General features: G+C 39.6%; 1 protein-coding gene across 1 annotated transcript in view; it reads right to left on the reverse strand.

The window, feature by feature from the left end:
* LOC127869971 (uncharacterized) overlaps nt 1-15,879 on the reverse strand; it is a 96,980-nt gene that overhangs the window by 71,661 nt on the left and 9,440 nt on the right. The window contains 4 exon segments of the mRNA XM_052412630.1: nt 2,619-2,787; nt 3,558-3,688; nt 4,381-4,587; nt 13,677-13,870. Coding sequence (XP_052268590.1) covers nt 2,619-2,787; nt 3,558-3,688; nt 4,381-4,587; nt 13,677-13,870 — 701 coding nt within the window.

Here is a 15,879-nt window from a genome sequence, read left to right on the forward strand (position 1 = left end):
CATCAGCAGTAGTGGTCGTAAACTGGACTGTAAAGTCACAACATAGGGTCAGCAGTAGTAGTCATAAACTGGACTGTCAAGTCACAACATTAGGTCAGTGGTAGTGGTTGTATACTGGACTGTAAAGTCACAACATAGGGTCAGCGGTAGTAGTCGTAAACTGGACTGTAAAGTCACAACATAGGGTCAGCAGTAGTGGTCATTAACTGGACTGTAAAGTCACAACATAGGGTCAGCAGTAGTGGTCATGAACTGGACTGTAAAGTCACAACATAGCATCAGCAGTAGTAGTCATAAACTGGACTGTAAAGTCACAACATAGCATCAGCAGTAGGAGTCATAAACTGGACTGTAAAGTCACAACATAGGATCAGCAGTAGTAGTCATAATCTGGACTGTAAAGTCACAACATAGGGTCAGCAGTAGTGATCGTAAACTGGACTGTAAAGTCACAACATTAGGTCAGTGGTAGTGGTCGTAAACTGGACTGTAAAGTCACAACATACGATCAGCAGTAGTAGTCATAATCTGGACTGTAAAGTCACAACATAGGGTCAGCAGTAGTGATTGTAAACTGGACTGTAAAGTCACAACATAGGGTCAGCAGTAGTGGTCATGAACTGGACTGTAAAGTCACAACATAGCATCAGCAGTAGTGGTCATGAACTGGACTGTAAAGTCACAACATAGGGTCGGCGGTAATGGTCATAAACTGGACTGTAAAGTCACAACATTGGTTCAGCGGTAGTAGTCAATAACTGGACTGTAAAGTCACAACATAGGGTCAGCGATAATGGTCGTAAACTGGATTGTAAAATCACAAGATAGGATCAGCAGTAGTGGTCATGAACTGGACTGTAAAGTCACAACATTGGGTCAGCAGTAGTAGTCATAAACTGGACTGTAAAGTCACAACATAGGGTCAGCAGTAGTGGTCGTAAACTGGACTGTAGTCACAACATAGGATCAGCAGTAGTTGTCGTAAACTGGACTGTAAGGTCACAACATTGGATCAGCAGTAGTGGTCATAAACTGGACTGTAAAGTCACAACATAGGGTCAGCGGTAGTGGTCATAAACTGGACTGTAAAGTCACAACATAGGGTCAGCAGGTAGTGGTCATAAACTGGACTGTAAAGTCACAACATAGGATCAGCAGTAGTGGTCATAAACTGGACTGTAAAGTCACAACATTGGATCAGCAGTAGTGGTCATAATCTGGACTGTAAGGTCACAACATTGGATCAGCAGTAGTGGTCATGAACTGGACTGTAAAGTCACAACATAGGATCAGCAGTAGTGGTCATAAACTGGACTGTAGTCACAACATTGGATCAGCAGTAGTGGTCATGAACTGGACTGTAAGGTCAAAACATCGGATCAGCAGTAGTGGTCGTAATCTGGACTGTAAAGTCACAACATAGGATCAGCAGTAGTGGTCATAAACTGGACTGTAGTCACAACATTGGATCAGCAGAAGTGGTCATGAACTGGACTGTAAAGTCACAACATAGGATCAGCAGTAGTGGTCATAAACTGGACTGTAAAGTCACAACATTAGGTCAGTGGTAGTGGTCGTAAACTGGACTGTAAAGTCACAACATAGGGTCAGCGGTAGTAGTCGTAAACTGGACTGTAAAGTCACAACATAGGGTCAGCAGTAGTGGTCATAAACTGGACTGTAAAGTCACAACATAGGGTCAGCAGTAGTGGTCATGAACTGGACTGTAAAGTCACAACATAGCATCAGCAGTAGTAGTCATAAACTGGACTGTAAAGTCACAACATTAGGTCAGTGGTAGTGGTCGTAAACTGGACTGTAAAGTCACAACATTAGGTCAGTGGTAGTGGTTGTATACTGGACTGTAAAGTCACAACATAGGGTCAGCGGTAGTAGTCCTAAACTGGACTGTAAAGTCACAACAAAGGGTCAGCGGTAGTAGTCGTAAACTGGACTGTAAAGTCACAACATTAGGTCAGTGGTTGTATACTGGACTGTAAAGTCACAACATAGGGTCAGCGGTAGTAGTCGTAAACTGGACTGTAAAGTCACAACATAGGATCAGCAGTAGTGGTCATAAACTAGACTGTAAAGTCACAACAGATGTAAAGCTTTCTGACCTTGTGCAGAATACTTGTTTCATTGTTTCAGCAAGGCCATGTATTTTACTACATTAGGTCTTTAGCCTCCATATTCAGTCAGTAATGTGAAATAATGTCAAGGAAGTAAATAGGGTGACATCATTGAATACAGAAAACCTAGTTTTTGGTGTGTTATTCTCTTAAAGCAATGAAACAAAATGTACTTGTTAAGAAACAGTCATTTATTAAACAGCTTCTTACTAAATCCACAAAATTTGATACAGGATAGTTATTTTATATACCATGTATTTAAAATGTATCTATTTTTTAACAAACATTCATTTGAAATGCAAAAAAAGAAGCGGAACAAAGGATAAAATATAGGACAAAAGAAACATATAAACAACAATAAAAACTAATTTAATATTCACATCTACTGAGATAAATTCTCTAATTTGTTCTTTAACATGAAAGGAAGAAGTATTTAAAACAAATTGAAAATCTCTTTAACGTGCAAGGCCCAAGTAGTGCAAATACCAGCTGCGGCCATGGCGCCATCTGCCTCCTCATTGAGGAATCTACCGAGGCAGTTGGTGACAGGCGCCACCTTGATGTCTGCAGCAACAAACAGGTTGTCTATGAGGCCTCCATCCAGGGTGGCATTCACAAGCATTTCTGACTTTGATAGACTATCTGCTGGTGTAACCTGGGCAATGATGGAATGAACAGACATTCATCAACTAGAGCTGGGAACTAAATGAGCCTCATTCTAGGCAAAATGGTCTTAAGGCATGTGTGTGACGTGTGTTCCCAGATCAGTTTGGCAGTCCGCATAGGCATATCAGGGACAACAATTCAGATCAGCTTGGCAGTCCGCATAGGCATATCAGGGACAACAATTCAGATCAGCTTGGCAGTCCGCATAGGCATATCAGGGACAACAATTCAGATCAGCTTGGCAGTCCGCATAGGCATATCAGGGACAACAATTCAGATCAGCTTGGCAGTCAGCATAGGCATATCAGGGACAACAAGTCCACCTTAACTGGATGTGTGTTGCTTTAAACTTAAAATTCCGCAAAAAGTGTGGTACCAGATAAGCCTGTGCAAACTACACAAGCTTATCTAGGATGAAACGTTACATGCATATGCTTAGACCCAGTTTTAACAGAACAAGGCTCAATTTGTGGTTCCCAGCTCAGATAGGATAAGGTGAAGAGTACTGCTGTTTAATGACTAAAAACTAATAAATGTAATGCAAGGAAAACAGACCAAACAAAGTGATCTGGGATATAAGACGTAAGTATTTAACAACTTTTCATTACAATACAATTTGCCTTAATCAAATTAATTAAGCTAAACTGGTGTCAAACATATGATACAACTGTTTCAATTGTAGAGTTTTCTTTTTTCCATTCTTTTGGTAATATTCTATCACAAGGCTTTGAAATGTTGAGTTGACTGTTTCAAACTTACAATGACAGAAGATACAAAATCCTGGAAGGCACCTGTGAGGTCATATGCTCTTGCTATCACAATCAGACTGTATTGGTTGGAACTCAGGCCAGCTGGGAATGGTGTCTCTCTGTCCTTGTTACTGTTCACGACTGAATATGATTGAAATATTATCTTTCACATGCCTCATATAGAAATATTTGTAATTGTTGTATTTTATGGGAAACATCGTATGTGATAAATAGATCTAACAATCACGTAATATTATGTAAATTATATTATGCATAGGACTTAAATTATTCAAAAGCTTGAACAAATGTAGAAAGAGACAAAAATAACTTAGTTTTTGATGCTTTTTTATTAGTAAAATACTTTCTTTAAACATTATCATTTGAGAAGACAAAACATGGAAATTCATAGCATTCTAAAAATAAATATCAAATAAGTGTATCCTAAAATTTGCCATCAAATAAAGCTAAAGTTTGTATGATTTTTTGTTGTTATCAATTGATTATGCCTATATACTAGGGAACTGGAAACGGAGTCAGATGTTTGTTAATATAATTTGTGATGGTGGTGGCAAAAAAAATGTCAATGTTGAGCAGCATGGCCAAAATCGTGTACATGTATTGACATGGGAGCATTGTCCATAATGTACCATAAAATTATTTATATGATACTTTACAAAAGCCCCTATAAAAATGATTATTTTAATATGCTAAAATCAGTGTTTCTGATTTTTTAGGGTATTTTTACATTTATAACTCAACAATTAGAATCTACTGATTGTATTATGTATTAATATAACAAGAAACAACTTTAATAATCACACAAAGCAACATACTGCCATCATAGAACCAGGTGACCTTTTCGTTTGGCTCAAATTGGTAACCAAACTTGTAATGAAAACGGTCCGTGCCATCTTCCATGTCGCTGAATCCAAATGCAGTGATGCGAAACTTGGTGCTATACTCCTCACCAGATGTTGGCCAGATCGTCATGTTACCACCGGTTGGCTTCGTATTCAGGGAAAAGCTGATTTCCCCAAGGCCTGAAAGGATTCAACCTCACCAAATGGAAATCCAAACCCAAATATGATATTTTTATGCACAATCCTGGAATTTGTATAGATTATATTATACTGGGCTTTTCATATTTAATATGAGCTACGTTCTTAGAAAACTGGGCTTAATATATACGTGTAAAGTGTTGTCACAGATCAGCCTGTACGGTCAAGACAGGCAAATCAGGGACAACACTGTTTGTCTCAACTGAATTTTCGCTCAGAAAAGAACTTTAAACTAACAATAGTATAAAACCAGAAAGTGTTGAACCCGGTAAGCCTGTGCAAAATGCACAGGCTAATCTGGGACAACATTTTAAGCTCATGCATTAAGCACACCTTTCCCAGAACATGGCTGAGAGTAGTTATAAATATGACTGGTAGGTCTGTTGGACAACCACTAGTTATGAATATGACTGGTAGGTCTGTTGGACAACCACTAGTTATGAATATGACTGGCAGGTCTGTTGGACAACCACTTTATGGCTGAAAGTAGTTATGAATATAACTGGTAGGTCTGTTGGACAACTACTTTATGGCTAATAGTAGTTATGAATATGACTGGTAGGTCTGTTGGACAACCACTTTATGGCTGATAGTAGTTATGAATATGACTGGCAGGTCTGTTGGACAACCACTTTATGGCTGATAGTAGTTATGAATATGACTGGCAGGTCTGTTGGACAACCACTTTATGGCTGATAGTAGTTATGAATATGACTGGCAGGTCTGTTGGACAACCACTTTATGGCTGATAGTAGTTATGAATATGACTGGCACGTCTGTTGGACAACCACTTTATGGCTGATAGTAGTTATGAATATGACTGGCAGGTCTGTTGGACAACCACTTTATGGCTGATAGTAGTTATGAATATGACTGGCACGTCGTTTGGACAACCACTTTATGGCTGATAGTAGTTATGAATATGACTGGCAGGTCTGTTGGACAACCACTTTATGGCTGATAGTAGTTATGAATATGACTGGCACGTCGTTTGGACAACCACTTTATGGCTGATAGTAGTTAGGAATATGACTGGCAGGTCTGTTGGACAACCACTTTATGGCTGATAGTAGTTATGAATATGACTGGTAGGTCTGTTGGACAACCACTTTATGGCTGATAGTAGTTATGAATATGACTGGCAGGTCTGTTGGACAACCACTTTATGGCTGATAGTAGTAATGAATATGACTGGTAGGTCTGTTGGACAACCACTTTATGGCTGATAGTAGTTATGAATATGACTGGTAGGTCTGTTGGACAACCACTTTATGGCTGATAGTAGTTATGAATATGACTGGTAGGTCTGTTGGACAACCACTTTATTACTGATATTAGTTATGAATATGACTGATAGGTCTGTTGGACAACCACTTTATGACTGATAGTAGTTATGAATATGACTGGCAGGTCTGTTGGACAACCACTTTATGGCTGATAGTAGTTATGAATATGAATGGTAGGTCTGTTGGACAACCACTTTATGGCTGATAGTAGTTATGAATATGACTGGTAGGTCTGTTGGACAAACACTTTATGGCTGATAGTAGTTATGAATATGACTGGCAGGTCTGTTGGACAACCACTTTATGGCTGATAGTAGTTATGAATATGACTGGCAGGTCTGTTGGACAACCACTTTATGGCTGATTGTAGTTATGAATATGACTGGCAGGTCGGTTGGACAACCACTTTATGGTTGATAGTAGTTATGAATATGACTGGTAGGTCTGTTGGACAACCACTTTATGGCTGATAGTAGTTATGAATATGACTGGTAGGTCTGTTGGACAACCACTTTATGGCTGATAGTAGTTATGAATATGACTGGCAGGACTGTTGGACAACCACTTTATGGCTGATAGTAGTTATGAATATGACTGGCAGGTCTGTTGGACAACCACTTTATGGCTGATAGTAGTTATGAATATGACTGGCAGGTCTGTTGGACAACCACTTTATGGCTGATAGTAGTAATGAATATGACTGGCACGTCTGTTGGACAACCACTTTATGGCTGATAGTAGTTATGAATATGACTGGCAGGTCTGTTGGACAACCACTTTATGGCTGATAGTAGTTATGAATATGACTGGCACGTCGTTTGGACAACCACTTTATGGCTGATAGTAGTTATGAATATGACTGGCAGGTCTGTTGGACAACCACTTTATGGCTGATAGTAGTTATGAATATGACTGGCACGTCGTTTGGACAACCACTTTATGGCTGATAGTAGTTAGGAATATGACTGGCAGGTCTGTTGGACAACCACTTTATGGCTGATAGTAGTTATGAATATGACTGGTAGGTCTGTTGGACAACCACTTTATGGCTGATAGTAGTTATGAATATGACTGGCAGGTCTGTTGGACAACCACTTTATGGCTGATAGTAGTAATGAATATGACTGGTAGGTCTGTTGGACAACCACTTTATGGCTGATAGTAGTTATGAATATGACTGGTAGGTCTGTTGGACAACCACTTTATGGCTGATAGTAGTTATGAATATGACTGGTAGGTCTGTTGGACAACCACTTTATTACTGATATTAGTTATGAATATGACTGATAGGTCTGTTGGACAACCACTTTATGACTGATAGTAGTTATGAATATGACTGGCAGGTCTGTTGGACAACCACTTTATGGCTGATAGTAGTTATGAATATGAATGGTAGGTCTGTTGGACAACCACTTTATGGCTGATAGTAGTTATGAATATGACTGGCAGGTCTGTTGGACAACCACTTTATGGCTGATAGTAGTTATGAATATGACTGGCAGGTCTGTTGGACAACCACTTTATGGCTGATAGTAGTTATGAATATGACTGGCAGGTCTGTTGGACAACCACTTTATGGCTGATTGTAGTTATGAATATGACTGGCAGGTCGGTTGGACAACCACTTTATGGCTGATAGTAGTTATGAATATGACTGGTAGGTCTGTTGGACAACCACTTTATGGCTGATAGTAGTTATGAATATGACTGGTAGGTCTGTTGGACAACCACTTTATGGCTGATAGTAGTTATGAATATGACTGGCAGGACTGTTGGACAACCACTTTATGGCTGATAGTAGTTATGAATATGACTGGCAGGTCTGTTGGACAACCACTTTATGGCTGATAGTAGTTATGAATATGACTGGCAGGTCTGTTGGACAACCACTTTATGGCTGATAGTAGTTATGAATATGACTGGCAGGTCTGTTGGACAACCACTTTATGGCTGATAGTAGTTATGAATATGACTGGCAGGTCTGTTGGACAACCACTTTATGGCTGATAGTAGTTATGAATATGACTGGCAGGTCTGTTGGACAACCACTTTATGGCTGATAGTAGTCATGAATATGACTGGCAGGTCTGTTGGACAACCACTTTATGGCTGATAGTAGTTATGAATATGACTGGCAGGTCTGTTGGACAACCACTTTATGGCTGATAGTAGTTATGAATATGACTGGCAGGTCTGTTGGACAACCACTTTATGGCTGATAGTAGTCATGAATATGACTGGCAGGTCTGTTGGACAACCACTTTATGGCTGATAGTAGTTATGAATATGACTGGCAGGTCTGTTGGACAACCACTTTATGGCTGATAGTAGTTATGAATATGACTGGCACGTCGTTTGGACAACCACTTTATGGCTGATAGTAGTTAGGAATATGACTGGCAGGTCTGTTGGACAACCACTTTATGGCTGATAGTAGTTATGAATATGACTGGTAGGTCTGTTGGACAACCACTTTATGGCTGATAGTAGTTATGAATATGACTGGCAGGTCTGTTGGACAACCACTTTATGGCTGATAGTAGTTATGAATATGACTGGCTGGTCTGTTGGACAACCACTTTATGGCTGATAGTAGTTATGAATATGACTGGTAGGTCTGTTGGACAACCACTTTATGGCTGATAGTAGTTATGAATATGACTGGCAGGTCTGTTGGACAACCACTTTATGGCTGATAGTAGTTATGAATATGACAGGTAGGTCTGTTGGACAACCACTTTATGGCTGATAGTAGTTATGAATATGACTGGTAGGTCTGTTGGACAAACACTTTATGGCTGATAGTAGTTATGAATATGACTGGCAGGTCTGTTGGACAACCACTTTATGGCTGATAGTAGTTATGAATATGACTGGCAGGTCTGTTGGACAACCACTTTATGGCTGATAGTAGTTATGAATATGACTGGCAGGTCTGTTGGACAACCACTTTATGGCTGATAGTAGTTATGAATATGACTGGCAGGTCTGTTGGACAACCACTTTATGGCTGATTGTAGTTATGAATATGACTGGCAGATCTGTTGGACAACCACTTTATGGCTGATAGTAGTTATGAATATGACTGGTAGGTCTGTTGGACAATCACTTTATGGCTGATAGTAGTTGTGAACATGACTGGTAGGTCTGTTGGACAACCACTTTATGGCTGAAAGTAGTTATGAATATGACTGGCACATCTGTTGGACAACCACTTTATGGCTGATAGTAGTTATGAATATGACTTGCACGTCTGTTGGACAACCACTTTATGGCTGATAGTAGTTATGGCTATGACTGGCAGGTCTGTTGGACAACCACTTTATGGCTGATAGTAGTTATGAATATGACTGGCAGGTCTGTTGGACAACCACTTTATGGCTGATAGTAGTTATGAATATGACTGGTAGGTCTGTTGGACAACCACTTTATGGCTGATAGTAGTTATGAATATGACTGGTAGGTCTGTTGGACAACCACTTTATGGCTGATAGTAGTTATGAATATGACTGGCACGTCGTTTGGACAACCACTTTATGGCTGATAGTAGTTAGGAATATGACAGGTAGGTCTGTTGGACAACCACTTTATGGCTGATAGTAGTTATGAATATGACTGGTAGGTCTGTTGGACAACCACTTTATGGCTGATAGTAGTTGTGAATATGACTGGCAGGTCTGTTGGACAACCACTTTATGGCTGATAGTAGTTATGAATATGACTGGCAGGTCTGTTGGACAACCACTTTATGGCTGATAGTTGTTATGAATATGACTGGCAGGTCTGTTGGACAACCACTTTATGGCTGATTGTAGTTATGAATATGACTGGCAGGTCGGTTGGACAACCACTTTATGGCTGATAGTAGTTATGAATATGACTGGCAGGTCTGTTCGACAACCACTTTATGGCTGATAGTAGTTATGAATATGACTGGCAGGTCTGTTGGACAACCATTTTATGGCTGATTGTAGTTATGAATATGACTGGCAGGTCTGTTGGACAACCACTTTATGGCTGATAGTAGTTATGAATATGACTGGCAGGTCTGTTGGACAACCACTTAATGGCTGATAGTAGTCATGAATATGACTGGCACATCTGTTGGACAACCACTTTATGGCTGATAGTAGTTATGAATATGACTGGCAGGTCTGTTGGACAACCACTTTATGGCTGATAGTAGTTATGAATATGACTGGCACGTCGTTTGGACAACCACTTTATGGCTGATAGTAGTTAGGAATATGACTGGCAGGTCTGTTGGACAACCACTTTATGGCTGATAGTAGTTATGAATATGACTGGTAGGTCTGTTGGACAACCACTTTATGGCTGATAGTAGTTATGAATATGACTGGCAGGTCTGTTGGACAACCACTTTATGGCTGATAGTAGTTATGAATATGACTGGCAGGTCTGTTGGACAACCACTTTATGGCTGATAGTAGTTATGAATATGACTGGTAGGTCTGTTGGACAACCACTTTATGGCTGATAGTAGTTATGAATATGACTGGTAGGTCTGTTGGACAACCACTTTATGGCTGATAGTAGTTATGAATATGACTGGCAGGTCTGTTGGACAACCACTTTATGGCTGATAGTAGTTATGAATATGACTGGCAGGTCTGTTGGACAACCACTTTATGGCTGATTGTAGTTATGAATATGACTGACAGGTCGGTTGGACAACCACTTTATGGCTGATAGTAGTTATGAATATGACTGGCAGGTCTGTTGGACAACCACTTTATGGCTGATAGTAGTTATGAATATGACTGGCAGGTCTGTTGGACAACCATTTATGGCTGATAGTAGTTATGAATATGACTGGTAGGTCTGTTGGACAATCACTTTATGGCTGATAGTAGTTGTGAACATGACTGGTAGGTCTGTTGGACAACCACTTTATGGCTGAAAGTAGTTATGAATATGACTGGCACATCTGTTGGACAACCACTTTATGGCTGATAGTAGTTATGAATATGACTTGCACGTCTGTTGGACAACCACTTTATGGCTGATAGTAGTTATGGATATGACTGGCAGGTCTGTTGGACAACCACTTTATGGCTGATAGTAGTTATGAATATGACTGGCAGGTCTGTTGGACAACCACTTTATGGCTGATAGTAGTTATGAATATGACTGGTAGGTCTGTTGGACAACCACTTTATGGCTGATAGTAGTTATGAATATGACTGGTAGGTCTGTTGGACAACCACTTTATGGCTGATAGTAGTTATGAATATGACTGGCACGTCGTTTGGACAACCACTTTATGGCTGATAGTAGTTAGGAATATGACTGGTAGGTCTGTTGAACAACCACTTTATGGCTGATAGTAGTTATGAATGTGACTGGTAGGTCTGTTGGACAACCACTTTATGGCTGATAGTAGTTGTGAATATGACTGGCAGGTCTGTTGGACAACCACTTTTTGGCTGATAGTAGTTATGAATATGACTGGCAGGTCTGTTGGACAACCACTTTATGGCTGATAGTAGTTATGAATATGACTGGCAGGTCTGTTGGACAACCACTTTATGGCTGATTGTAGTTATGAATATGACTGGCAGGTCTGTTGGACAACCACTTTATGGCTGATAGTTGTTATGAATATGACTGGCAGGTCTGTTGGACAACCACTTTATGGCTGATTGTAGTTATGAATATGACTGGCAGGTCGGTTGGACAACCACTTTATGGCTGATAGTAGTTATGAATATGACTTGCACGTCTGTTGGACAACCACTTTATGGCTGATAGTAGTTATGGATATGACTGGCAGGTCTGTTGGACAACCACTTTATGGCTGATAGTAGTTATGAATATGACTGGCAGGTCTGTTGGACAACCACTTTATGGCTGATAGTAGTTATGAATATGACTGGTAGGTCTGTTGGACAACCACTTTATGGCTGATAGTAGTTATGAATATGACTGGTAGGTCTGTTGGACAACCACTTTATGGCTGATAGTAGTTATGAATATGACTGGTAGGTCTGTTGGACAACCACTTTATGGCTGATAGTAGTTATGAATGTGACTGGTAGGTCTGTTGGACAACCACTTTATGGCTGATAGTAGTTGTGAATATGACTGGCAGGTCTGTTGGACAACCACTTTATGGCTGATAGTAGTTATGAATATGACTGGCAGGTCTGTTGGACAACCACTTTATGGCTGATAGTAGTTATGAATATGACTGGTAGGTCTGTTGGACAACCACTTTATGGCTGATAGTAGTTATGAATATGACTGGTAGGTCTGCTGGACAACCACTGAATATGACTGGTAGGTCTGTTGGACAATCACTTTATGGATGATAGTAGTTGTGAACATGACTGGTAGGTCTGTTGGACAACCACTTTATGGCTGATAGTAGTTATGAACATGACTGGCAGGTCTGTTGGACAACCACTTTATGGCTGATAGTAGTTATGAACATGACTGGCAGGTCTGTTGGACAACCACTTTATGGCTGATAGTAGTTATGAATATGACTGGCACATCTGTTGGACAACAACTTTATGGCTGATAGTAGTTATGAATATGACTTGCATGTCTGTTGGACAACCACTTTATGGCTGATAGTAGTTATGAATATGACTGGCAGGTCTGTTGGACAACCACTTTATGGCTGATAGTAGTTATGAATATGACTGGCAGGTCTGTTGGACAACCACTTTATGGCTGATAGAAGTTATGAATATGACTGTTAGGTCTGTTGGACAACCGCTTTATGGCTGATAGTAGTTATGAATATGACTGGTAGGTCTGTTGGACAACCACTTTATGGCTGATAGTAGTTATGAATATGACTGGCAGGTCTGTTGGACAACCACTTTATGGCTGATAGTAGTTGTGAATATGACTGGTAGGTCTGTTGGACAACCACTTTATGGCTGATAGTAGTTATGAATATGACTGGCTAGTCGTTTGGACAACCACTTTATGGCTGATAGTAGTTAGGAATATGACAGGTAGGTCTGTTGGACAACCACTTTATGGCTGATAGTAGTTATGAATATGACTGGTAGGTCTGTTGGACAACCACTTTATGGCTGATAGTAGTTGCGAATATGACTGGCAGGTCTGTTGGACAACCACTTTATGGCTGATAGTAGTTATGAATATGACTGGCAGGTCTGTTGGACAACCACTTTATGGCTGATAGTTGTTATGAATATGACTGGCAGGTCTGTTGGACAACCACTTTATGGCTGATTGTAGTTATGAATATGACTGGCAGGTCGGTTGGACAACCACTTTATGGCTGATAGTAGTTATGAATATGACTTGCATTAAAGTTTTTCGTCAAATGTTCACTTAACATCACAAACTTTTTTACTATCTTAACATTTTTAACTACAAATTAAATTGCTCCATTAACTGTATGTAGTACAGCCTTAAATTATCGACTATTGCAAGTGTTAAATAGCTTGTATCTTGTAATAATTATCACATTTTTGAGTTATTGCCATTACAGTTTCTTAAACTGGAAAAGCTAACTAGTCAAAAAAAATAATTTCATTTTCTGAAAACTTTATAAAAACTGATACATGTATATACAATCTTAGCTATGGTTAAATTATCCCCCTTCTGCCACCAAATTTCAAGTAAAATTGACAGTTCCTAAGCTATGGGTAATTTTCCCAAAAAAACAAAAAAAAACGCACCGTTGAATCTGTGTATATATATTAATGCATAATAATACATAAAATCACAGTTGAAGAAATATTAAAGCAATTATACAAAATTTACTGTAAGTGACTGTACCGTGATTAGTTTCATTCTGACCCCAGCGCCAGATCTTCAAAACCAGGTCGAATTGCATGTAACTGGGATAGTTGAGGCCTGGCAGGATGGCCATGTTGGGACCATCAATGCCAGTGTTGGTGTATCCTTCCCAGACACTGTAGTCTATAAGCTCACGCGTTGATCTGTCACCACTTGTTCCATAGAGCTTCCAACTAAATAAAAGAACTTCATGTTCCTGAGCATATTTTTATTTAACCCTTTACCACTTAGATACGTATTTTCAAGCATTGGTAGTCCTCTAGGAAGTTATATTTAATTAAAGATCTTTCTTACTAGATTCAAGTTTGTAAGGCTTCATCTCCAAACCTTAGATACTGATGAGCAGCAAACAGCATAAAATCTGAACAGACTGTGAGTTACTCGCATGCTGTTCTGGTTTTATACTGTTTGCACATAGCCATTTTCACTTTGCTTCTGACAGGGAAAGGGTTAAGAATAAATCTTAGACTTAGATGTAATACTTTATAACTGGGCCTTGTGATATCAAACATCTTACAACAAACTTTTAGTTCACAATATTTAGACGTTTATGATGAATATGTTACTAAACAAAAGAGAACATGTTTAAAATGGACAGGAAAATTGTAATAAACTTATCATAATTAATGGTGCTTATTTATTACCGATATGCTTCTTGTTAAACTGTGTATTTGTTAAGACATGCATCTATTTTTTTCAGGAATGCTTAAAAAAATATTGATCATGTCAGAATTTCACATTTCTAATTTACATTTTCCATTTTTTTACAACTATACATGTTCACTTACTGTCTGCATTTCTTGTCTGAAGATTATTAAAAGTTGCTTGGCAGATATGGATGCAACTGTTTGTTTTATTTAGCAGGCACAATTGTAATATATGACCTGGTTCGAGGAAAACTGTGCTTAATGCATAAGCTTAGGCTCCTCCCAGATTAGCATATGCAGAATGCACAGGATTATTACGGATGACACTTCCCATTTTTATGATATTTTTTGTTTAAAGAGAGTCTCTTTCTTGCAAAAATCAAGTGAAGGAGGAAAGTGTTGTTCCTGATTGTGCGCACTGCTAATCTGGGATCACTTTTCACACACATGCATTAAGCCCAGTTTTTCCACCACTGCTAATCTGGGAGCACTCACACATGCATAAAGTCCAGTTTTCCCACCACTGCTAATCTGGGATGACTATTCTCACACATGCATCTAATCTGGGATGACCATTCACACACATGCATTAAGCCCAGTTTTCCCACCACTGTTTATCTGGGATGACTATTCACACACATGCATAAAGCCCAGTTTTCTCACCACTGCTCATCTGGGATGACTCTTCACACACATGCATTAAGCCCAGTTTTACCATCACTGCTAATCTGGGAGCACTCTTCACACACATGCATAAAGCCAAGTTTTCCCACCACTGCTAATCTGGGATGACTATTCACACACATGCTTTTAGCCCAGTTTTCCCACCACTGCTTATCTGGGAGGACTTTTCACACACATGCACTAAGCCCAGTTTTCCCACCATTTCTTTTCTGGGATGACTATTCACACACATGCATAAAGCCTGGTTTTCCCACCATTGCTAATCTGAAATGACTATTCACACACATGCATAAAGCCCAGTTTTCCCACCACTGCTAATCTGAGATGACTATTCACACACATACATAAAGCCCAATTTTCCAATCACTGCTAATCTGGAATGACTATTGACACACATGCATGAAGCCCAGTTTTCCCACCACTGCTAATCTGGGATGACTATTCACACATGCATGAAGCCTAGTTTTCCTACCACTGCTTATCTGGGATGGCTATTCACACACATGCATTAAGCCCAGTTTTCCCACTATTGTTTATCTAGGATGACTATTCACACACATGCATGAAGCCCAGTTTTCCTACCATTGTTAATCTAGGATGACTAATAACACACATGCATTAAGCCCAGTTTTCCCACCATTGTTAATCTAGGATGACTATTCACACACATGCATTAAGCCCAGTTTTCCCACCATTGTTAATCTAGGATGACTATTCCCACACATGCATTAAGCCCAGTTTTGCCACCATTGTTAATCTAGGATGACTATTCACACACATTCTTAAAGCCCAGTTTTCCCATCATTGTTAATCTAGGATGACTATTCACACACATGCATTAAGCCCAGTTT

This window comes from Dreissena polymorpha, chromosome 2, assembly GCF_020536995.1.
Source record: "Dreissena polymorpha isolate Duluth1 chromosome 2, UMN_Dpol_1.0, whole genome shotgun sequence".
Taxonomy (NCBI): domain Eukaryota; kingdom Metazoa; phylum Mollusca; class Bivalvia; order Myida; family Dreissenidae; genus Dreissena; species Dreissena polymorpha.